This window comes from Euleptes europaea, chromosome 4, assembly GCF_029931775.1.
Source record: "Euleptes europaea isolate rEulEur1 chromosome 4, rEulEur1.hap1, whole genome shotgun sequence".
In the NCBI taxonomy this organism is placed as follows: domain Eukaryota; kingdom Metazoa; phylum Chordata; class Lepidosauria; order Squamata; family Sphaerodactylidae; genus Euleptes; species Euleptes europaea.
This window is the reverse complement of record NC_079315.1, coordinates 51,464,448-51,488,978: the sequence shown is the minus strand read 5'-3', so window position 1 is coordinate 51,488,978 and position 24,531 is coordinate 51,464,448. Positions and strand designations below refer to the sequence as shown.

The 24,531-nt window shown below is 43.7% G+C and overlaps 1 protein-coding gene across 1 annotated transcript in view; it reads left to right on the top strand.

Annotated features, from left to right (window-relative positions):
• The first annotated feature begins 6,960 nt into the window (after positions 1–6,960).
• Positions 6,961–24,531, top strand: part of TRPM6 (transient receptor potential cation channel subfamily M member 6) — a 116,390-nt gene continuing 98,819 nt past the window's right edge. Inside the window, 10 exon segments of the mRNA XM_056848983.1 lie at positions 6,961–6,978; positions 9,028–9,107; positions 11,520–11,558; positions 15,733–15,907; positions 16,330–16,543; positions 17,243–17,367; positions 17,774–17,945; positions 18,799–18,973; positions 21,239–21,366; positions 24,391–24,459. Coding sequence (XP_056704961.1) covers positions 6,961–6,978; positions 9,028–9,107; positions 11,520–11,558; positions 15,733–15,907; positions 16,330–16,543; positions 17,243–17,367; positions 17,774–17,945; positions 18,799–18,973; positions 21,239–21,366; positions 24,391–24,459 — 1,195 coding nt within the window.

Genomic DNA, 24,531 nt, shown 5'->3' with positions numbered 1-24,531 from the left:
AGGAACTTATGGTGGAAGGGGTTGTTAATTACATTTTTATTTAGAATACTTTTGCCCTTTTTGTCTTCTGCATGAAGGACTCAAAGGAGCATGTAAAAGTCCCAAAAACAGAAATAGACATACAATTAAAAAAAAAATCATTACCAAAGCCAGCTCTGTGAGCCAACCCATTTACCTCTACTATTCCTGCAGGGAGAAAAGTATGAAAACTTGTACATTTTCTCCAAAAGTGCTGAAAAAGCAGATGTGGAAGGGGGGAATCTTGGGGGGGGGTTGATGCAGACAGAAAGAAATGCTCCTATTCTTTTTATCTACAAGGATGCTGACTGGCATTTCGAGTATATATTAATGCTTTCTGTACTGGCACTATATGAGCCTTGTGCACTGCTAAGTTTTTACAGAAGGGGAAATTAGTGCTTTTCAGATGTTCTTATTTGTTGGTGCAATCAATGCACAAAGGGAGTGCCAGGACCACTCCCACTGGTCCCACATTGTTCATCATGCTGATAGTTATTTTATGAAAAGAGCTTATACACCTGTTGGATACAGTACATATGCAGATGAGGGACTTTTTGTGATAATATCTTATTTCCTCTTTTCCTGCTGTGACTGCCCACAGCTGGAGCATCTGAATAGGGCTGTTGGGTCCAGCAGTAAGAAGCCAACAACTGACACATTTTGTTGTTGTTCTAGTGTAGCTGATCACAGAATTAGCCCTTGTGGTTTTGTGTGGGGTGTCTGTTTTTTGGTAGTCATATCTACTATACTTGTGCAGGGGTATATATATAGTATAACTTCCTCATCAGTGAGGTAGATCTGCTATACTGCCATAAATCACAGTGCATGGAAATTTGGGTGGCTGCTTGTAACTGGTTTTCAGGTAAGAATTCACTAACAGCCAAGGGTGATTAATTCAGGTCAAAAGTAAGGAAACCCAGGCAACGGTATGGTTGCAGGCTTAAATAGTACTTGTGTAAACACAGTAAAACAACTGGGTTATATCTCCAGCCCATAGTAGTAATGCAAGTCTGTATGGCATTCTGTCTGAGTAAGGGTAACTTTATATGCTAAGGCAAAGGAGAACAGCATGACCTAATGACCTAGGTATGGACTGTACCACTTCTGACCAGCACATATAATGGCAAACTATAGAAAAGAATATCCAGTATATAGAAAACTATACATTGTTTTATATGACACATCATGCTGTCATGTGATATCCTCCTGTAATTTGAAGCAGTATAGTCCACACAGAGGATGCAGGTAGAAGTGTTTTGTCCAAAGCAAAATCCAAAAACAAAAGCCCTGTATTACCAACCAATGTAATATAAAACTGTATAAGCTCTTGAGTTTACCAGACTGCTTCATCGGTGTAGTTTATTTGTTTTTTGAAAGGGGATGGGGGAGAAAATAAAAGTTTCAGGTCATGATCTGAAGGCCTTTTGTGAGCACCTATTGTAAAATATCACACAGGTTTGTGCAAGTAACGTGTTGGATGGATCAGATGTCAGGTTGTACCTCATCTTCTGAGAAGCAGAAGCATCCAATTGAAAACAAAAAAGTAGGTGATCGAAAACATGGTCTTCCTCTTCAGCAGTTTTTTTTTTATAACTAGGCAGAGGCCATAAATACGTCCCAGATTTTCTCAAAGTGAAAAGAGAGAAACAGTTTTGTTTGTCTTGCCGGCTTATTATATGGCAAAGTTCAACCTGGTGCTTAGCCTCCCTTGCTACCCCAGTGAGTTTGCTAAAAGAGGAGCAATAGTTGCAAGACCACGAACTATCATGAACCCACTTAGGCTAGATGTGAAATGATTCAAGGATACTAGCTTCTATCTCTTTACAACAAGGAAATGGGTATGTAATAGTGATGAGAAATGGCAGGATGCTCTCTTGCCTGGAAACCCTTTCTTCCTAGTCCTAGAGGAGGAATGGATCATTTTAAATGGTTTCTTGGGGCTGGTTGAGAGATTGGCCATACCACCAGCTGAACCTTGAAAACAGAGGGAGTAAATAATGATAGCTTTTGAGCATGTGCAGAGTGTATTACTGTCTGCATTGAGGTCTGGTTTTTGCAAAGTAGAAGTGGTACATACCCACCACTGACTGTACAATTTAACGTCTGCATTGACTTAAAATATGTTTCCCTCTATTTCACATGTAAAGTGGGAGCAGCCTAATGACTTACATTCCAGTGTGTGTATGCTTTTGTTAGTCTGGAAACACTGAACCTTCAGTGGGAAGGGAAAGGCTATTTGCAGGTAGTTAAAGGTTCTTTCAACTGTTCCTGTGTTCCCAAATTGAGCTGCTGGAGTGGACAATACATTCTAGGGCTTAAACATTGTTAAGTAATTACACTGATAAGCCCTGTCAAATATCAAAGGCAAATAATACCAAAGAGATGTTCCCATTCCCTTTCGGTTTCCTTTTTCTCAGACTGCATCCACACGGGGATGAGAAAAGCCATCCCTGCTGTGGAAATAGTGGGATGGAGGCTTGTGGGGAGGACAGGATGGTCAATCCCCTGCTGTTTGCTGCTGGTACTGCCCCAACCCATCCTGAATGGCAACCAAGAATCCTCCCAGCAATCCCCCCCCACACACACACACACAGAGCTGAGCCATGGCTCAGTTGCTAAAGGAAAAAAGCTCTGCTTGGGGGACCAGAGAATGCCACAGGTGAGTGCTACTGTTTTGAAGGTTCTGTCCATCTCCTACCTCCTGCTCACAGACTGGTTATGGGCAGAGCTTTCACATGGCAGTTCTGCCTGCAGCCAGCATGCCATGTCCCTTTTAAGTTGCAGGTTTTTGTTGCTTTGGCTTTAAAAGGGAAAGCTCTGGGAGTCTCACAAGCTGTGCTTTGGAGGAGTGCAGTGTAGTGTGGAAACTCCCAAATAAAGCTGGGACATGTTTCATGCCACCTGGTCTAAAATCCCCACATGGAAACAGCCCATGTCCAAAGCCTCTGAGGTGCTGAGAGAGTAAGTTCTGGGACTGCACGGTCTGAATAGCACACAGTTATGGAACTTGAGTTGTTGACCAATTTACCTGTCTATGTAACTTGTCACTAAAATCAGCCTCCTCATTGCAGGCCTGGAAATTAACCAATGTTGCACCAGTTTAAGGCCATTTCTGCACCATTAACTTACCACAAATTATTGTTGTGGTCAATCTGCATCATCTGGCTGCGCAGTCAAAATTTCTGTCCGCATCTTGGCTTGTTCATTGCTGTATTTACTACTGTGCCTGTCCGCACTTTCCCCTGAGGAGTGTTGCATAATTCATGAAGTGCGTAATTCATGAGTGCTGTGTAATTCATGAATTCGGGGAAGTGCAACAAGCTCCCCCCTCCCCCATTTTTTTAAAATTTGATTTTACTTCACAGCAGCAGCCAATCATCTGGTGACTGCGCCTTTGCTCAGACCCCTGCTGTCCGTATAAAATCTTCATAAGCACATACACATTGGGACAAGTAGAATGAGAAGCCAGGTAGAACTTGTATTCAGTTGAGTGAGCAGAGCGAGACTAAGCAAGGAACTCTTTCCCCTGTTACATAACAAACCCTGCACAAAAGAAAGGGAGGGTAGGGCAAAGAGCCAGCGATCCAATGTTCCTCTGTTCCTTCAGGATTTTTTTTAATACACAGAAAATATTAGCAAGAGGAGAGGGATGAGAGGAGAAAATTGGAAAGGCAGTGGGTGTTTTTACCGATGTGGGTGGGGAACTGAATACGAAGTAAAAATGCACCCCAAGATAAATCATCCTAGAAACGGTTGGAAAGGAAACATCACCATAAAAGTGTTTGTGGATAAGATGGCGATGCAACTTTCGCAGGACGGCTTCAACCCCAAACCGGGGTGTGGGGGGGGGGCAGGGGGGAGAGGTGCAGACAAGAATAAATATAATGTTTCATTTTACGTTATAAAGAGTTGGTGTGAAAACTACCTAAGTCTAGAGGTGATCTGGGAAACTACAGGCCAGTTAGCCAAATATCTGTTTCAGGTAAATTAATAGAAACTGTTGTTAAAGATAGCATTGAATGCGACACGTGGACTCTCCCATGGAAACCGCTGCCATTGCCGCCGCAGGGTCAAGCGTGCATGTGCGCACACGCGTGCGCATGTGTGAGAAGCCGGGAAGGCTTCCCCCGATCGTGCGGGTGAGTGGGTGTGCGTGATCCCTTAGGGATCTCTCACACACAGACTCTCTCTCTTTCTCTCTCTCTCTCTCTCTCTCTCTCTCTCTCTCTTCAGTGAAGATTAACAGTAAAGTGATACACACTGGAGCAAAAAATCCTAACTTTAAATATATTCTGAGGGGGTCTAAACTCACAAAGACTGACAGGGAAAAAGTTCTTGGTATAGTAGTGGATAAGGTAAAGGTAAAGGTCCCCTGTGCAAGCACCGGGTCATTCTTGACCCATGGGGTGATGTCACATCCCGACATTTTCTAGGATAGCTTGATGCAAATGTTGACTCAGTGTGTTATAGGGTTGCCAACTCCAGGTTGGGAATTTCTGGAGATTTTGAGGTGAAGCCTGGGAGGGATGGGGTTTGGGGAAGGACCTCTGTGGGGTATAATGCCATAGAGTCCACCTGCTATGGGGAGGGGCTGGGGAAATGAGTCATCCTCAGAGGAGGAGCTCTACCTGGAGGATTCAGCCCCGCTGGACTTGCATCAGGCCCCGCAGCCTGACATGGGAGTAGACTCAGCACAGCCTTGCGAGGAGCTCGGCAGCCCTCAGGCTGCTAACTCCCCAGAGCCTGTACAAGACTCGCAGCCTGAAGTCTTGGCAGAACCACCCCTGCCCTGCAGGGAGCCTGGACCCAGTAGCTCAACTGTTAGCCCGCAAACTACTGAATTACCAAAGGCAGCATCAAGGGCTGACAGGTGGAGGCAGCGACAGAGAAAGGCTTTGGTGGCTAAAAGGCACAGTGCCTGGCTAGAAGCCTATCGGCGGCTGGAACAGGAGGACATAGAGTCATCACAGGATGAGAGTTAACGTAGCACCGACAAACCAGAAAAGGAACAGATGGACAACAGAGCAACGAGAAAGCAACGCATTGCATACCTGGACAACTCGTTGACTCCCATGCCTGAACAACTCTCCATGACTCTAGACCAGCTATTTGAAGTACGAATTTGGGACTCTGATTGGCAAGTTACTGGACTCTCCTTCCTGGCTTTGATGAATGGACTTGATCTTCTGACGCTTCTCTAAAGTCTCCCCACGCTGCCTGCGGCTTGTAGCTGTACCTCTGAGACTGTAAGCTGACAGTTGGCAGTTGGCCAGCACACCACCCTCCAAAGCAGCCATTGTCACCAGGGAACTGATCTGTGCACTCAGGAGATCAATCGTAATTCCAGGAAGTCTCCAGGTGCCACCTGGAGGTTGATTCAAAATTTCCCTATGCATTTCTCCAAGAGGCTTCTTTAGGGGAATCTGTTAGTCTTGTAGTAATCTTGTAGTAATTGCGAGGAGCTCGCAATCTTGTAGTAATTGCGAGGAGAATTACTACAAGACTACAGATTTTGGGGAATAAAATATATTTTTACTTTATTTTGGGGAATAAAATTATTGGGGAATAAAATATATTTTTACTTTATTTTGCACTGTTGGCCTTGGTCTTATTTTTCATCTCCTGTGACTGGTGCGTCCCCTTTTATTTCTCCTTGCCACCTGGAGGCTCACAACCAGGACGGTGGTAAAAAAAGAGGCAAACTTCACACTCAGGATTAGCAGCAAAGGAAGATAAAATAAAATAGTCAATATTGTAAAGCCTCTGCATAAGTCTATATTGCAGCCTCATCTGGAGTACTGTTCTGAGTGCCCTATATAAGGACATTGCAGAGGCAGAAAAGGACAGCCAAGAAGATTGAAGAGTTGGAGCACCCTGTCAATGAAGAAAGGCTGGGGCCTTTCAGTTTAGGAAAAAAAGGTGACTAAGGGGGGACATATAATATAATTTTATAAAATTATGCATGAGCTAAAGAAAGTGGATACAGAGAACATTGTCTCCCTCTCAGGTAGTACTAGAACTTGGGGGCAGCCAATGAAGTTGATAGGCAATAGATTCAGGGTGGAGAAAAGGAAATATTTATTTACTGAGAGAGTAATTAAATTGTGGAATTCACTGGCAATTGACATATTGCTAGCCATGAGCAAGGATGCCTTTAAAAGGGGGTTAGGCAGATTCAATGGCTAATAGCCATGGTGACTAAAAGGACCCTTCACATTAGGCAGTAAGCCTTTGAATACTAGCACCAGGAGGCAATGTTAGGGGAAGGTCTCTATGCCATGTTTGTTGGCCTATGTGTGAACCCAGATGCTGAATTAGGTGGGCACCTGGTCTAATCAAACAGGGCTCTTCTTACATCCCTATGTTGCAGTCACATTTTTAGGAGTGTCTGCAACTCCTCCCCCATCCCCTTCAGCCGTTTGAACTGAAAGCTGAGATTGTTTGGCTACCCTGCTTGGCAGGTTCCCAGATAAAGGATTCAAAAAGTTGGAAACTTTACCACCTTCCATTATTAGTTAACCTAAGAATAGTGAGAAATTGTAAGGCATCTTTCACGGAGTGAGAAAGCACCCACTGGGTATTGTAGTTCTTTCTCTTATGGAGAGGTGAGCTGTCTCATCTGCCCACCTGCCTATTGCTTAAGGATTGTGTAAGCTCCTTGTTATGTAACTGGCAGAACTTTCTGAGGAGGAACCTAAGCCATAAAGAAGCTGCCATTTACTGATAGGGGAAAGTGGAACATTAACCATCCGTCCTGTGTGCCTGGTCCAAGGATCAAGCAAGGTGATCCTTGAGGTTTGTTAGAATATCCTTTCTTTACTCCTTCCTATGCTGTGGTTCCTGCGAGTGTTTCAGAGACTAGAAATGAAGGAAGAGTACAAAACTGTTGACCTGCAAGCAGAGCTTCAACTGAGAAGGAAGAGAAATACACAGCAGTACAAGATGAAAGTTCAAGTGAAGGTAAAAAGATGTAGGCAGAGTTTCGTGGCACACTGAGCTGGTTCTTGAACTCCTAGTGTGTCCCTGTAACATATTCTGTCATTGATCACCCCAGAAAGAAAAATAGAACATTTTAAGAAATCTTGTAGAATCTTTCCTCCCCTTCATTGCAGCTTCTACTTTAGCTCTTTATAAGATTTATTACTTTGTACATTGGCCAAAACAGAAAGGAAGCATAGAAACTATAGTATAAGCCTGGCTGGTTGTTTGGTGAAGGTGGGGCACATGTTGGATTGTTTCTAATTTTGTGGCTTCAGTCATTTGAAAGGTGATTACTTGTAGATTGCAATTTTTGTCCATGTCTATAAAGGGAGAGGAAAGACCTATAACACCATCATGGCTTGATCTATTCAACTGAACAGTCGAAGACTGCAGTGTTCTAGAGTTGCAAAATGCAGTGGTTTATTCTTTTGTCAGTAGGTAAGGAGCAAATCTTTAAAATAGATGCTGTGGCTTCCCACACTTCTGTTGTTCTCAGGTATAAAACAGCACTGATTAGGAGAGCATTTTCATAAAGGGAACAGTATGAACGTTGTATGGTTTTTTAATTAGCTGTGTGTTTAGGCTATCATGGAAATAAGCTAGGGTTGCCAGGTCCACCTTGGCCAACAGCGGGGGATGGGAGGTAGGGTTGCCAGATCTAGGTTAGGAAACTCCTGGTGATTTGGGGACGGAGCCTGGAGAGGACAGGGAACTCAATGGTGTACATAGATTCCACCATCCAAAGCATCCATTTTTCCAGGGGAAGTGATCTCTGAAGTCTGGAGATGAGCTGTAATTCCAGGGGGGAACCCCAGGTCCCGCCTGGAGGCTTGCATCCCTAGAATGAGATATAGGTCATTTATGCATGGGTACTTTCACTCACGTTTGCCTCCAGTCTGTCCTGGTTGTTCCTTGGAGTTATGCATGAGTTTTCCATCCATTAGAGATGAGCTTGCTGCCAGACCTCACAAATCCCAGGACTTCCCGTTCTTCTGTTAACCTGTTTCTTCCCTCTCCCCTGACCTCAGCCCTGGTGAAATCCTCTTGCATAAGGCAAAGCGCGGGACACACAAGCTTGGTTTCTCTCACAGCCAATTACAAACCAGTGTGTAAAGAGGCAGGGATTCAAATACTTCCTTCTTCCTCGGAGCTCTTTCTGAGCAGAAGAAAAGCTTTTTAAAACAGAGGCTTGGATTTCTTCCCCCCCCTTCAGATTTCTCCTTTTTTGTGTTTTTGTTCTTAAAATGCTTTCTTATGCAGCAGTTGGTTTTTTTTTTGGGGGGGGGGTTCTCTCACAGTATGCTCTACAAAGTAAGCCAATTACAAAGCAGCATTCAAAGGGGAGGGGACTTGATTTGAGCTTGAAGACTGCTGGTGCGTAGATTCCCAATAGAAAAGTGTGGGTCCAGTGAGCAATGAACCTCAGGTAAAACTCCCATGCATAAACAATGATATGTCATCTCAAGTGGAGGTAAATCTGGCCATATCAGCATTTCTTCCTTATCTTAGTTCATCTACTCTTGGAAAGCTTTAAAGCCTTTCCCCCTATCTTCAGGCACAGGTCAGAGAAAGAGAATTCTAAACTCCAGAGGTCAAGTGGCCACGGACTATTCTGCATTATTCTGGACAGAAGGAACTTTTGTAGCTTGATGCAGGCAAAGAGACACAACATGAGGCCATATTCTTAACACAGGGTTTTATTCTTCCAGCCCCAGGTCTGCTTTCTTTCCCATTTTTCTTTTCTCTCACTCTGCATTTTTCTTTTCAGTCTACAGGGGTTTAGTCAGCCAGCAACATAATACAGTTTCCCTAATGGGACAAGCTTCTAAACCTCAACAATAAAATAAATTACAGCTACTACAATAGAACAGGAACAGAATGGTCTTGCTCACAATATTGTCTGTCATTTCTGCATTAAGGTATCAGCATTATAAGACAGGGTTTTTTGTGTGTGCAGATCTCACTAACAGAACCCAAAATAATTATTTATTGCTGATCACTTTTTTGAAATGTGGTATTTCTGTTCAGTCCCAGAAATCTTGGATTGAAGACAACTTCTGTAAAAGAGAGTGTGCAAAGATCATACCAAGCTCCAGAGATCAACACAGGTACTTTTTTGGATTTTGGCTGAACTACAAGGAATACATAGCGATACCATGAAGGACTTTGGATTCATACTTTAGTAATTACTTACAGTATTTATTTGATTTAAATAGCTGTGAACTCTGGTAAATACAGGAACTGTGACTACTGAAAACAAACAATTTATTTTACAAACAGTAGTCATAGTTTAATTTGGAGCACACTGTTTCAATCTCCCCCCCTTCTTTCTCTTAGATAGGTAGGTATTTACATAAGAATATGGCAAACAATATATTACGATGGTATAATAATCCAAGAATATTACATTTATGTAATGACCATCATGACCCAACTGCAGTATTTGCTTAAATATTATAGCCATTCTTGGATGAATAAAAATATTGAGAAGGAAACTTTCTTTTCCAGAAAATGGTATGGGAAGATTGCAGAATGCCCAATAGTTTTTATAGGACTAGAAAGAATGATTTACTTGCTTTGAAATAAATAAATACATATTGGATGGATCTTTGTATTGATTTGGTTGTGAAATGTCAGGTAGAAGATTGCAATTAGGGTAAGTAAAACCCTCGCTAGTCTCCAAGGACTGGCAGCCCTTCAAGTGAGTTTAAATCTTGCAGAAATCAATGAGGCTAAATTAATGCAAATGTAAGAGTGTGATTACAGTTTGACATTATGGGATATTTGGGTCATTTCATAAAATGTCATACAGGTAATGTGCACATGTAGTAGCAGTGTCCTTTATTAAGTGTAGCAAATATATTTAGGGAGTGGAATCTAGAAATTATGACTGATTTGCCTATCTTTAACACTAATGTTTTGGATTACTGGCTTTAGGGCAGATAATGTGCACCATGCTTCACGTTCACTGATTTATTTTATTTATTTACTATATTTATTGTCCATCTTTCTCACTGAGTCTCAAACCAAATTACACAGTATAGAAATAGAAATAAAAAAGCACTTCTGAACAAGGAGCCATTGAAAGAGAAGCGTGATCAAATCTGTACTACTGAATTGCTGTCCCAGGGCCAAGTGTGTGTGTGTGTGGGGGGGGGGGGGGATTTGCAGAGACTTAAGTAACAGAACAACATTTTGTTAAGAAGAACATTTTTATTATTAACAAGGAGAAAAATTATTTATTGGACAATATGGCCACAACTAATTTGGCAACAGCGATGATGCTTTCTGGCATAGCAAGAGTACTGGATCTAAGGCGAAGTCCGACCCAAATGCGGATAGTAGAGCCAACCCAGGGGATAGTAGAGCCCGCAGGGGATAACCGGGGTGGCGGTACCAGGAACTCACCTGGGCTTCTGCCACTTGGTGGCCCCCCGCCACTTGGGAGAGGCGGACCCCTTGCCCCCAGAGCTGGGCATGATTGAAACAAGCCTCTCCGCAAAATCCCTTAGTGGGATCCCCAACGGGAGGGGAAGGGGCACGCAGGCCTAATTAAATCCAGCCTCATGCGCCACCGCCATAGTTGTGACTTAAGCATAATAATCTAACCACAACCAATAACCAAGGGAGGGAAGGACGAGACAAAGATGGCGACGACTGAGCCCAGTCGAAGCCCGGGCCCCGTTTTTATGCAGGGCAGACTGACCGGAGTGAAAACTTCACTCCTTCTCCTGCCCTGCCTGCTCCTCCCGGCTATGCCCCCTTCACCCAAAAGGTTCAAATTTGAACCTTCCTCGGGAGTGGATTGGCCGGGCAGCCAGAGAACTGCGCAGCCAGGACTGGAGCCAGCTCGGCCGTCCCGACATGCCGCCTCCCCAGCCAATGGCCACCGCCTTCCCGCTTTCCCGCTCTGCCTCCCCCCACCCCCGCCCGGTGCAGCAAATCAGCCTCCCGGTAAGTCATGGAATCTTTTCTTAGTAGTGCACTAAAATACTTAAAGCTGTTCTAGTTGATTGACAGAGGTTAAGCAATATATAATTGTGCAACAGACTGCTTAATGACTTGGAGCCAGATGCTTCCGTCTAGCAAGGGCAAGCTGTACATGGAAGCAGGCTTCCTTGGCATGAGGAAGAGTGCTGCATAGAATTAAGAAAAAGAAAACCAAAACTAATTTACTAGCTGGGATGGCACATGTCCATGGATTTAGAACTACACTTGTACATGCTTGGGGCATCAGCTATTTGTATGACTACAGACGGTACCTTTCTGCTCCCTTTTCCAAACAAGTGGTGTGTACTGTCAAAGCTAACGCTGCCAACCATCTTTTCAGCGGGTATGCAACCCACAACTGTATATGAAGATCTTTGGATGCGGACCCAAATGCTCTAAATTGTGCAACAATGTATCTATGGCCACCTTTTCAGATATCATTGCTAATCTCTATATAATATATGTTATTAATGAAGTTATTGTATAAAACACTGGCATATTTAAGTGATGCTTTCCCCCCTCCCACTCAGATGTCCTGCTGGATGCCAAATCTGCCAGAACTTAATCCGGTAAGGATGCGTACAGTTTCAGGTTGTATTTTCCAATTATTATAATTATATAAAGTGCCACTTATTAGTAAATCCATTGTGTGTATTTCAGTAAGCTACTGGCAGAGTTACTATCCAGGATAACCCCAAGGGGTACTGGGAACTCCCTTAAATATTTCCTGTTATCATTTTTGCGCTTCCAGCTTTCAATAGGACTATATTAAAAGTTCGTGCTGCAGCATGAGCTTTTAAAATAGAAAACCTAAGAAAATTCATTCACTGACATTCATCCTCCATCTCAACAGCAAGCAGAAGGCACTGCTGTTCTAGCCAGTCCATGCTGACCCTCCAGTTCAAGAGTAGGCAACTGTTCATCCTGAGTGGCCCAAACCCTGCAACATCTGTCAGTTGGGGTACTGACAGCCAAAAAGAGAGTAGAGATGAAGGTTCTAGTTGGCCACACACACTGGGCGTAAGCTGAGTCCCAACAGTGCTGCCAGTGTTTTAAGGAAGCTTGTTTGGGTATCTTGGGTGGAGAACAGGACCTGGGTACCACAAAGCAAAGTGATCTGGTGAGCCATTGTTTGGAGCACATAAGGGGGGTGCTATTTCTGTTCTAGTTGCTTCAGTCTGGTCCATTGAGTTCATCCATGTGCAGCGTTTAAGGTGGTAAAGATAATTGTTTTTCAAGCAGTCTCCCCCTGCAAGTTTGCATCTTTTCTTGCAACAATATCTTAGACAGGAAAATAAAAACTAGCTCTGGAAGATAGGACTACTACAATATGCAAGAAAAGTCTGGCCCTGTCTCTGAGCATAACAGTAATATGTATTTTAAAATATCAAGCAAATGTTCAAATAGTTAATGGGCAGCCCATTCCTGAAGGGGGGGTACCTGCACTATGGTCGTGTCAGCACAGCAACAGTGCAGCGGAGCCACTTCCTCAGAAGGTACCACACAATTCATTGCCCCATGAGTCCTAATTTAATTGGGGACGAGAACACCCATCCAGAGCCACCTGGCTATTTGTTGTCACCTGCGGATCCCCTGCCCCCCATCCTTGCGAGTGGAGGGCCGCCGCCCCTGAAAGGGCTGTTGGCCCCCGAGCTCCTGTTACAAGATGATTTCAAGTGGAGGCCCAAGCACAGCTCGCAGATGTGCTCAAATTTACACTTTGGCCTGTTGCATGGATGTGCAACTGCTTCCCATCCCATGTAGTAATGGGCCACTACTGATGGTCATGGAGGGAGGTCCCTGGCTCCACCCCCTCTGCCTCAGGCGCACCCACACCGATGTCCACCTCACTATTATTTTATTTAAAATGCCGAATTTGCGGAGCTGGCTGCAGCGCGGCAAACCTTTTAGGAAGTGTACTCCCAGCAGACCCTCTACATAGTCTCTCTCCTGCTGCCCCACTTTCCAGCTCGGCCGGCCTCAGACCTCCTCTTAATCTGCGGGTTAAGGCGCAGGTTCCAGAAGTGGTTGTTAATCAAATCCCACCTAGCCCTTCTATTAGGGGAAGTGCGCTTCCTAAATTCCTCATCGTATTCAAAGGCAGCCCTTTCCCCAGCTAGCCCGGAGGCCTGGAACACATACATCATGTGGTTGAGCAGATGCCAACCACTATCTGCTTAGGCAGAAATAACCACCCCCATGTAAACACCGTAACTTCTTCATCCACCTCTTAAAAGTTCGGTCACCCATGTACACCTTATTGCTCCCCCCTGGCCTTACTGGAACTCCTGCTGTCTGCTGAGCTTGGCTTAATCAATGAGAAGATGTTTACATAATAGCCATCCAGAATTCTCTCCCTCACCTTACAAGGCAAACCAATCCCTGGTTTTTTCCCCCATCATCCTCATTTGTGGAGGAGATGCGCTTCTTGGACCCATTCTTACCCAGCTCCCAGACTGCTACTCCCCCATCCTCGCTATCCGAGTCCCCTTTTTCAGCCCTTCTGCACAGTGCCCAGGCTGGTAGACATGGCACCTTGGCTGCTGCTCACCAAAAGTGAGGCACCCTGCTGTCTGATTCCTCCCCTGAAGAGGACTCACCTGAAGCTCCACCACTGTCTGACTCCTCCTTAGGCTTCCTCCCTTTCTTCCTGGACTGGTGTCTCCTGCTCCCCTTTTGCTGGTCCCGGTGCCGCCGTGTGGACCTGGAACTGCTGGAGCTGGAGGTCTCACTGGGGCTGGAGCTTGAACTGCTAGAACTAATGGAGCTGGATGATGAGGAATCTTCCCTTTTCTGCCACTGAGATGTGGCCTGCTCGTGGCCCCTGGGTGCAGGCCCCACATCCACTGGTGCCCCCTCCTGACTCTTCTGGATCTTCTGTTCAGCCAACTCAGCACAAAGCTGCTCCCTGGAGAGAGGTCTCGCCTGCTGTCCCAGGCACCATTCCAGGCTTGGCAGAAGGCCCAGCAGCTCCAGGCCTGGACTGGCCTCTGGGTCTGGGGGCCAAGGCCTGCAAAGACTTTCTGGCCCCTCCTGCCTGGCCTCTTGTGTTTGGAGGGGATGCAGCCTCATGGTTGGCTGCCTTGGCTACCACCACCTTCTTCTTACATGGCATCTTTGCCAATCCTGCCATACAAGCAGGGCTGTGGCAGCTGGCACTTATAGCGAAGCCCTTCATGAGTAGGCTTGGGTGAGGGCTCGAGTGATTTCAGCCAAGCAGGGGCTTGGGTGGAGACTGCAGTGATTTCAGCCAAGCAGCCTTACTCCCCTTAGTGATTTCAGCCCCCCTGTGGTGGAGGGAAGGCTATCCCGCACCTCTGTGCAGCAAGAGCCGCAGAGACTGTTGTGTATGTGAATAGTTAGGTGGGTAAGCAGGGGAAGATCTAGGAGCTTGAGTCCCACACGAAGGCTCCTAAACCCTGCTCACGCTATTGGCCCAAGCCAGCGCACCCCATTGGCCCTAAGCCGGGTCGCGCCATTGGCAACCCGGGGGTTGTTACCCCCTATCACGGATCAGGGGGGGAGTGATTGCAAGCGGCCAGGGGGGAATATAAGCAGGGCCATTTTACACAGTTCTCAGTTCTGTTCTGTACTACAATAAAGCGTTGTTGTTGGAACTCCGTCTCGACCTCGTGTGTCTTCCCCACGCGGACTTAACAGAGACCACCACTAGCCTAGAGACTGCTTGCCGCAGCGGTTAAAAGGCACCCAGAAATGTCTCCAACAGCCTCTCTCAGGCCATCCCCGGCTGCCACTGCGGCCACCATGCTCTCGCCTCCACTGTTGCCTCCAGAGCCCCGGCCATCTGGCTTCACAACCAGAAGCCAAATGCAGTCAGTGCAGGCCGTCTTTAAATCCCCTGCAGCCGGACCTGAATGAAAACACACCAGGTCTGGCTTGCCGGCAGGGCCGCCCCACAGCTGACCATTGGCCTGTTTCAAATTGGGGCAGGGCCAATGGCAGCACAGGAGACAGACGCAAGAGCTGCAGAGCCCTGCTCCACACCCTGCACGTGCTCACCACCATTACGCAGCGGCCAGGGAAGGGAAAGGGGGGCACAGCAGGCTCTCCCGCTGCTCGCCAGCCCTGTAGACATTGCCGCCACCGCTTCCCGCCACCCGACCAAAGGCTCGGCCTCGCTCCCCAACCAGGACACCAAATCGGGTCCTCCAGTGAGTTAGGGGCCTGTACCTTTCTGTGATGGCCAGGAATTGATACTAAACATCAAAAAAGTTTTTTGCCTCTCCTTGTCACAGATTCTATCACACCATGTTGTTAGTAGTGGTATTGTAAATATCCAGTTTGACTAATGCTCTGGCAAATACCAGACGGATTAAAAAATTCCTTATGAAATTGATGGGTGATTTTTAAAGTATATTGAGTTTTAACACAAAATTGGTTATGATTTTAACAAGCTCTTACAGGCATCTCAAGACATTTAGGAAAACCCTCAGATTACTTGGGCTTCTAAAAACGTTGAGGCAACTATAATAGCATTATAATTCAGTATATCAGTGTGACCTATTCAGTATTCCCACATTAAGGTTGCCAACCTCCAAGTACTAGCTAGAGATCTCATGCTATTACAACTGATCTCCAGCCGATAGAGATCAGTTCACCTGGATAAAATGGCCACTTTGGCAATTGGACTCTATGGCATTGAAGTCCCTCCCCTATCCCAGATGTATAGCATTTATTAGATAGATGTAGATTATTATTGAGTATTCATCTGTTTTATTTGAGATGTTGCTGTGGACGGCTGATTGGAGACCATCCTGGGATAGATTATAGTTGGCTTGCCTGTCAGTCTGTGAAGGAGAAAGAGGAATGGTCTGTCCAAAAACACACAAAAGCAAGTCCAACTGATACCTTTGGTACTATCAGTTTCCAAGATGGTGATCATACCTACCATGCCAAGGTTTGTATACATTTTAAAAGAGGTTTTAACAATTATTGCATAACATGCCCAATTCAGTGACTGTGACATCAGGAAAAGGCATGCATATGTGAGACTAATCAAGGACTACAGATGGAGTATTCCTTAAAATTCATATTGTTTCACTTTGCCATTGATGGGTTTACCTTTGTCATGTGTAGTTATTGTAACAATGGACTTTGAAAACTGGTAATTTTATGAAAATGTTAAAAGCTATAATGTTATGGAAACTGACTTTATGATACATATTTCTGTGTAGATATGAAGGAATTTGCTACAAGAATTATTAGAATTAGTGGCAAACAGAAGAGATTAGAACTAAGATACTATGCTATTTATCTGAGAAAGTACTAATATACTATCCATGTATGTTCTAAAAAATGCAGCTGTATTTTTTTTTCCAGTATATCAGAACATCTTATGATACCAAGATGGATCAGTTGCTGCAACTGATGGTGAAAGAATGGCAGATGGAACTGCCAAAACTGGTAATTTCTGTTCACGGTGGTAACCAAAACTTCAAGCTTCCATCTAAGCTTAAGCAGCTTTTCAGCAAAGGCCTGGTCAAAGCTGCTGAGACTACAGGAGCATGGATACTAACAGAAGGCATCAATACTGGTATAGTATTTTTAATGTACTATCTTTTCATCCTCTGCTGTGAGCAGCATGTTACATATACCTTCTAGATGTGCATATACCAAAATATGCTGACCAGGAGATATTGCAATCACACTGCCTCCTGTAATGAATCCCTGGACCCCTTTGTATAAGTAGAGGTAATTCCACAGAACCAGTGGAAGATTTCTCTGTTGAAACCTGGGTTTGCTCTAATCATGTATATGCAGGGGGAGAATCCAGATTTGATATCAAAACAGGTATGTGGAGAGACTTGAACAGTGTCAATACTGCTGCTTCCATGTTCTCCATCCAAGTGATTTTATCTCAGCTAAGCTGACTTCCAGTATTGAATAGCACTTGACAGAAGAAAAGTTCACCAATGAGTAGGGAGTGGCTTTAGAACTCCCATTATACGTAATTTCCCCAGTGGGGCAAGTAGCAACTATCGAGAGCCATTTCAGGTTGAAAAAATGGTGCAGAGGAAACCTTAAGCCCCTTCTCTCCATGTGCCATGGTCCTAATACAAACTGGACACACAGATGCCTGGGCATGTTCTGAGCATGGATTTTCCAGGCTATGTCTATTGACTTGAGATATGGCAAACATGAGGACTTTGTAATGTGCATTTTCCCTTATGGAATAAGATGCCATGGCAAAATGACAATTGTGTAACAATAACAACAACAACGATTTGTTTAGGGGTGTCCAAGCATGTGGGTGATGCATTGAAGGTTCACGCTTCTCAGCATTTAAGAAAGATCTGGGCTGTTGGACTCCCTCCCTGGGGTATCATTGAGAACCAAAAGGACCTCGTTGGGAAAAATGTGAGTTGATGCTCTTGGTTTTGTTTTTATTTTGAAAAGACCTTCACCCCAATCCAGCATTCAGTCTGCTTAGGACAAGTTTTCATGGAGGCAACAAGTTCTCTGCTAGAGCATGAAAATGTGTACTATGAAAACAGAACTGGAAGGTCCCCCCCCCCAGTCAATAAAATCTCCATTTCAGTAACGTTTCTCATTATATACAAGTTCTACTGAGTGCAAAAGTACTACTATAAGACAGAGAACTTTATGACCATATGTTTCAAAGTGAGTGGATGTGGTATACTATGTATGGCAGGGGTTCCTATTTCTCTTACTCTGAACATATAAACCCATCCTGATAAATGTACCAGAATGGTGTTTTGGGTTGTTGTTTTTAAGGACCACTTTTGATTTTGATTATTTTTAGGTAGTCTGCCTGTATCACACTTTGAGCAACCCTCTTAGTAAGCTGAGCACCCTCAACAGTATGCATTCGCATTTCATCATGGCTGATGATGGGACAGTGGGCAAGTATGGTAATGAGATGAAACTCAGGAGGAATCTGGAGAAATACCTTTCACTTCAGAAAATCCATACTAGTAAGTAATCCTCATTTTTCATTCATCCTGTAAGAAACCTCAGAGATACTTCTCTGAGAAATAATGGTTGTTGTTTCTAAACATTAATATTAACAAGAAATTAGAGGGAACATGGTCTCTGGATCCTCAGCATGACAGATATTTTTCATATAGCAGATCTGTGAAAGGGGCATACCTTAAGTCTGCAGTGCAAAACTCTCCATCTTTTCAGTCACATTCTCACCAAGTAATCCCTGTCCTGTTTCCTGTGTATGGAACTAATCCACCATGAAATTTTCACTAATGGTTTCTGTGTTTTTCAGAGGGAGCTGATCCAATTTTAGTTTGGTAAACTCGAAGGCTCCACGAATAGTGCAGGGGAAGAACGTGGTTGCTTTGGGATCTCGACCCTTTCATGTTGCTTCTTTCTTATCTGCATAACTAGTAATTAAACATTAATTGCCACAAAGTCTGGCTATGATTTTCTCTGGCTGAAAGAGATGAAAACTTTAGGTTAAATATGTGTGTTTATTTTTTGTTTTGCATTACAATAGAGAGCCAGGAGCCTACAAAATGTATTTAGTTCTATGCAAACAGTATTGTTCTTGATGTTTTTGTTGTTTAATTCTTTTTTTAAAAAAAACATTAGACTAGATTTGTTATAAAACTCTGTTTGCTTACTTCTGTTAATAACAAGCCTTATTGAAGGATCTTAATGGCACACATCTTTAGGTCTTGTAGTATCCCTATCAGAAAACATACCTTATCCAGAATCACTGTGTGATGGGAAAATCAGAATTGCATGTAACTTCTGAACAGAGCCTACAGATGTAGAACCCTTGCTAGTGACTGTCTCATGCTTCTTTTGAAATAGGAATGGGACAAGGAGTGCCCTTAGTTGGGCTACTGGTGGAAGGTGGTCCAAATGAGATCTTGACAGTATGGGAATATCTGAGGGAAAAACCTGCTGTCCCTGTAGTAGTGTGCGAGGGAACTGGTAGAGCTGCTGACCTACTTGCTTTCATTCATAAGCACACTGCCGATACGATGTGAGTACTTTCAAGTTCCAACATTTACAACAGATGTCTTCAGGTATTTAAAAAAATAACACAGAGTATTGGTGCTGTAGCCAAATCATTCATTCCAATTGTTTTTCTTTAAATAGTGTGATAAGCTTTCAGCTCAGAAAAGAGATATCAACTTTCACGCTTTCATTTCTCCATTGTTTTCTTTATAGGCCCTCTTATGCTATATTGCTATACCTATTTATGTTACTTTTCCAATATGCCTTGCAAAATGGGTTTGCATTCCATGTATTATCTGCACGCTGTGAACATGTGCATGGGAAACCTGAGAGACTGATAACTGCCATTCTCTTTCCTACATGAAGCAACTGAAGTGGTGAAACTAGGCCTGTGTTCAGAACTATATTATATAGTATTAAGGTTTTGTAGGATGCTTATTCTCAGGAATCCCATGCTATCTTCCACTGCCACCTTCCACTCCATAAGGACATAAGAAGAGCCCTGCTGGATCTAGTCCAGTCTTACACAGTGGTCACCCAGTGCCTCTGAAGGGCCAACAGCAAGGCATAGAAGCCAAGGCCTTTTCCTGATATTGCCTCCTGGCACTGGTATTCAGAGGTTTACTGCCTCTGAATGGGAAGATTTCCGTTAGTCACCATTGCCATAGCTACTGATAGACCTATCCTCCATGAATCTATCCAATCCCCTTTGAAAGCTGTCTATACCTGTGGCCATCACCATACCCTCTGGTAGCAAATTGTACATTTCAATCATTCGCTGTGTAAAGAATATATTTTTTGTCCATCTGCCTATGGATACACCATGTTATTGTTATCATCTCTAGAAATCTTTCCTGAATTACTGATTATTTAGAATTGTTAACTTAGTGAAGTCCATTATAATTCCTTGTGTAGTAGGGCTACCCTGGTACACCCAGCAAGGTGTTCAGGACTGGAGCTAGTGTGCAAGGATGGAACATTACTGAATAGCCAGAGACAAACAGGGGTCTCCTGGCATCCATCTTGTTTGTGCCATGCTGCAGAAGCTGACTGGGCAATGTCATACTATTTACCACATTTTCCCCTTGGGAGGACACCTGGTGTTCCTTGGAATATCAAGAGGCAAAGAGACAAGGACAGACTCTTTAGGCATTCCTTTAGCTCTCCTGCAGTAGACCAGACACACCTTACTAAATCTCATCAACTCCATTCAGATGGAGGCAGTAATCTCATCAAAGTTACTAGCCAAGCCTTCTGACTCACCCTGCTAGGACCTTTTCAGACCTCCCTTCATTTCCAGTTCTATAACCCAATACTCCAGTAGTTAGCCACAATAACCTAGATATTGTTTCTGATCTGCCTCACCTTGGTTCTATTCTCCTTCCACTTTACACACACACATTCCTAATCCAATCTAGAGCAATCAGGCCTTTGTCACTGGCAATGACAAGCCATTCCTGCCAGGCACAGTGAGAGCTAGCCTCCAACTCCTTCCCTGGGTATAAATATATCACCATTTGCCATATGAAATAGCTAGCACTTTTCCTGGATCCAAAGCATGTGCTATGGTACTTGTGTGTATCATTTCCTTTCCTTGCAAGTAGCACAGGTCATTACTTGTTCCATGCAGCTGCCTCTAACTGGAACCTTCCCTGGAAGGTAAATATAATTTCCCCTGGGTACCTTCAATCCTTGTGACTACCCGCTCATACCTTTACTTTCTGAGTTCTGTGTGTACTGAGAATTTTGTGTCTATGTGCAAACAAATTAGTCGGTTTTAATAAACCCTTAAAATTCACAGAACATTTCTTTATTGGGAACCTTTTCCACTGGTGCGCTCATCCACATAAAAATTGGTTTTAAAGATCCCCATACCAACCTCTTGCAAAGCTCTACCAGTCTCTAGCTAATTTCTCCCAATAAAAGGAGACCCCTCTGCTTGGCATAACAAGTGAGTTAGGGAAAGGAGGAATATTTTTGGTCTTGTTCCTCTGGGCTATGCCTTATATTAGTCTGGTAGCCAATGTATTGTTGAGTGTCAATCAAATACTCCTACAACCTGTATGTGTAGACTCTTCAATTTAAACAATATCTAAGTATGTTTAATAATCAAGAAAGTGTGCTTCATCCTTTTGTGGTCAAGCTTTGACTTTGCTTATTTAAGTGGGACAGGGTGGGAGAAACACAGTGCATTATTTGCTGTTCATTTGTGTGTGTTTTAAATTAGGTTATTAGAGCAAAGCACAAGGCGGGTCCAGTGTTGACCTTTGTATATATGTTTTTCTCTCAGGGATACGACCTCTCAATTTAAGGAAAAAATATCATCAATGATTCAGAACACCTTCAGTTTGGGGAAAAAGCAGTCCTGTCACCTATTTAAAATTTTAATGGAATGTATGGAATATAGGGATTCTGTAAGTATCATGAACTCATAGGCTTCTTTTAATTAAACCCGTTCCTATTATGCCACTAAATTTTTCTGTTGATTACATTTACATAGGCACTGATGTTGTTTTATTGCAATTGTCTTTGGTATAATGATTATCCAGCAAAGTATCAGTAATTACCTTTGCTCAGCCCTTTGGATAGCAGTGTGATGGCTGCATGTTTGAAGATCACTTGAGGACATTTTATATGGAAATGGATAGCAGAAAGTGAGAGTGCAAGTGCACCCATGTATCTACTGTCTCCCTCACAACTTAATGTGCAAAGACACTTGGGAGTACAACGGGCTTTCATTTTGGTTTCCCTTTTCTGGAAAGGGATGGTAAAACTGTCTAGATACATGAAGTGTAAACAGGTTGCTCATAGAATATTGGAAAAAAATGTTGATGCAGTCTACAGAAAGGGTTTAAAAGGCAGAGGAGAGGACCTTTAGCTAGGATGGGGATGGTTCTGGATCTTGCTACTAACTCCCCCAGCATACATACCACTCTTTAGTTTCATTGCTGTAGCAGGCAAATAATTTTTCTCTCGCTTTGCTCAAGTTAGGCTTCTTACCTCTGGCACACATTTCAGCCTGCTTCTGGAGCTGTGCTGGGAACATTATCTGAGGACTTATTTTGAGCACATTTCATCCTCAGCATAGAAGTCGAAAGCCCTTTTCAAGTATAGCAGCTCCTTTGAACTTCTCCAGCCCCTCTCTCTTCAATTTTAGGATGATCAGATTTATTTCAGGACTGGTTAAGAATATGGTTACTCTAAGATGCTGCAGTCACTCAGAAATATGCTGAAGGTGGTCTTAACCAAACTTAATATAACTTTATTCACAATAAATAATAAACAATAATAAACACAAGGCGTAATAAAGCCTACATAGCAGTTTCCCTGACAGTAATTAAAATCTGGTCTGGAGCTCCTCCAAATTCTGCATCATGAAACTATAATAAAACATGAAATTGCTTTGACTGTAGTTGCTGTAGAAGACACTTTTCCTGTGTACAGAGAAAAGTCTGAGCTTTATTCCCCAGTGTACCTGTGGCACAAAGTGGTAAGATGCAGTAGTGCAGTCAAAGCTTTGCTCATGACCTGAGTTTGATCCCAATGGAAGTAGATTTCAGATAGCTGACTCAAGTTTGACTCAGCGTTCCATCCTTCTGAGGTCAGTAAAATGAGTACCCGGCTTGCAGGGGGTAAAATGTAGATGACTGGGGAAGGCAGTGGCAAACCACCCCAAGTCTGCCTAGTAAACGTCGTGATGTGACATCACCCCATGGGTCAGTAATGACCCAGTTCTTACACAGTGGACTACCTTTACCTTGCAATTCTAATGGCACACAGTGTTGGGACAGCAGATGCGCCCAAGGATATACAATGCTGGTGTGCTGATTAGGATTGTGCAAAAAAACTTTTTTTCTAGTAAATTTCACGTTTGGATTTATTGAGGTCAGGTTTTTTTTTTTTGGTAAACCTGGAATAAGCTGAATACCCATATCAGTAAATATCGGCATTTGGCTTATTACCAGGTTTACCAAAAAATTTGGGCCCATTATAGTCTATGGGGATTTTTTTCCGAAGCTCCTGTGGGGGCATTTTTGGAGGTAGAGTCCCCACATTTGCAGTGTGGCTGCAAGGGACTCTCCTTAGACAGTCATCAAAGTTTGGTGAACTTTGGGACAGGGGTCCAATTTTATGGGTCCGCAAAGGGGTCGCCCCCATCCTCCAGGCATTTGCAAGCCAAGCTGTTCATCGGTTTTCAGGTTCAGAAGTTCAGCGTTGCTGAGGACTGGTGGAAAGAGCCAATTGCCAGGCTGGCACCTCAAAGTCTGGGGGCTGCCTTCGTATCTGGGGCGCATAGCATGATGTCCATGCAAATTAGCTTCCAAACTGAGGAAAAAGGCTTAAATGCAAGAGAAATAAGGCACGGAAAACATTTCTTTTGGTGGCAAATGACATCCTGTGAACAGTCCTTTATTATAGTCATAAAAAATCTGATTTCAAGAGATGGTCACGGTGCGGGGAAACGAAGCCTCTACTCAGGGCAACCTTCAGTTTGAGAGCAGGTTTTCGGGGGGAGGGGGTGAGATCGGAGCCAGCCGAAGTCTCGACCATGGGGGCTGTCCGAAGGAGATTGCTCATCCACATGGGTGAATAAATCTCCTTCGGAAGCCTGGTGGTCAGCAGCTGTTGAAGCTGGCTCTTTTTAGTAGGAGGATATATCCCTCCGGACAGCACTTGGTGAGCCCTGTCATTTAAAAAACCCTTATGCTTGATCCAGATCAACCCACTGAAAGATTGGTCAGAGCAAGTTGGCTCCAATTACATGATCCTCATCTCAAAAGGGCCCAAACTATGGGGCCATAACAAAACAAGTAAAAAAAAAGAGAAAAATGGGAGAAAGCACGGAGCCATGCCGCTAAGCAAAGGTGAATAGCCAAACCCTAAAAAGCCAAATATTTATTCAGCTTTTTCGGGAATTGCGTATTTGGCTTTTGGGGAGACCCCCAGGTTTTGGTGTTCAGTAAACCCAAAGCCCAAAAATTACCGAAACGGTTAATTTCGGGTTTATTTTCAGTTCGGGTTTATTGATATGCACATCCCCAGTGCTGATGCTGCATGTGGTTGGAATGGTGCATATGGGAAAGAAATTCAAACATTATGGATCACCATAATGAGTAAGAAGTATTTGCCACTTCAGACATCTTTTTATTGAGAATGCAGGATATAAATATTTTAAATTAATAAGGGGGAAACCATGGGGGAATTGATGTTTAAACTGGCCTTTAAAGGATTAAACCAAACCTTCTATTACTTATGCTAAAAACTGTCAGAAGGAAGTGAGAAATGTAGAAGAGCTTTCATTTCCCTGGGTGTATCATCCGTTTAACCTCTACAGTAATCTTGGCCAGACTTTTTTCAGAGAGTCCTGAATGGCCCAGGGCATTCTTGAAAAAGGGTTTCCTCTTTTCCTTCAGTAACTAGATTTACTGTTCTGACAGATAGCTGTATTTGATGCAGAATCAGAAGAGCATCAGGACATTGATTTGGCAATCCTAACAGCACTCTTAAAAGGTACTTGCATATCATTCCTTCTGCATTTTCTCCAAAGGAATATTGTGTTTCTTATGAAGCAGATGTGAAAAG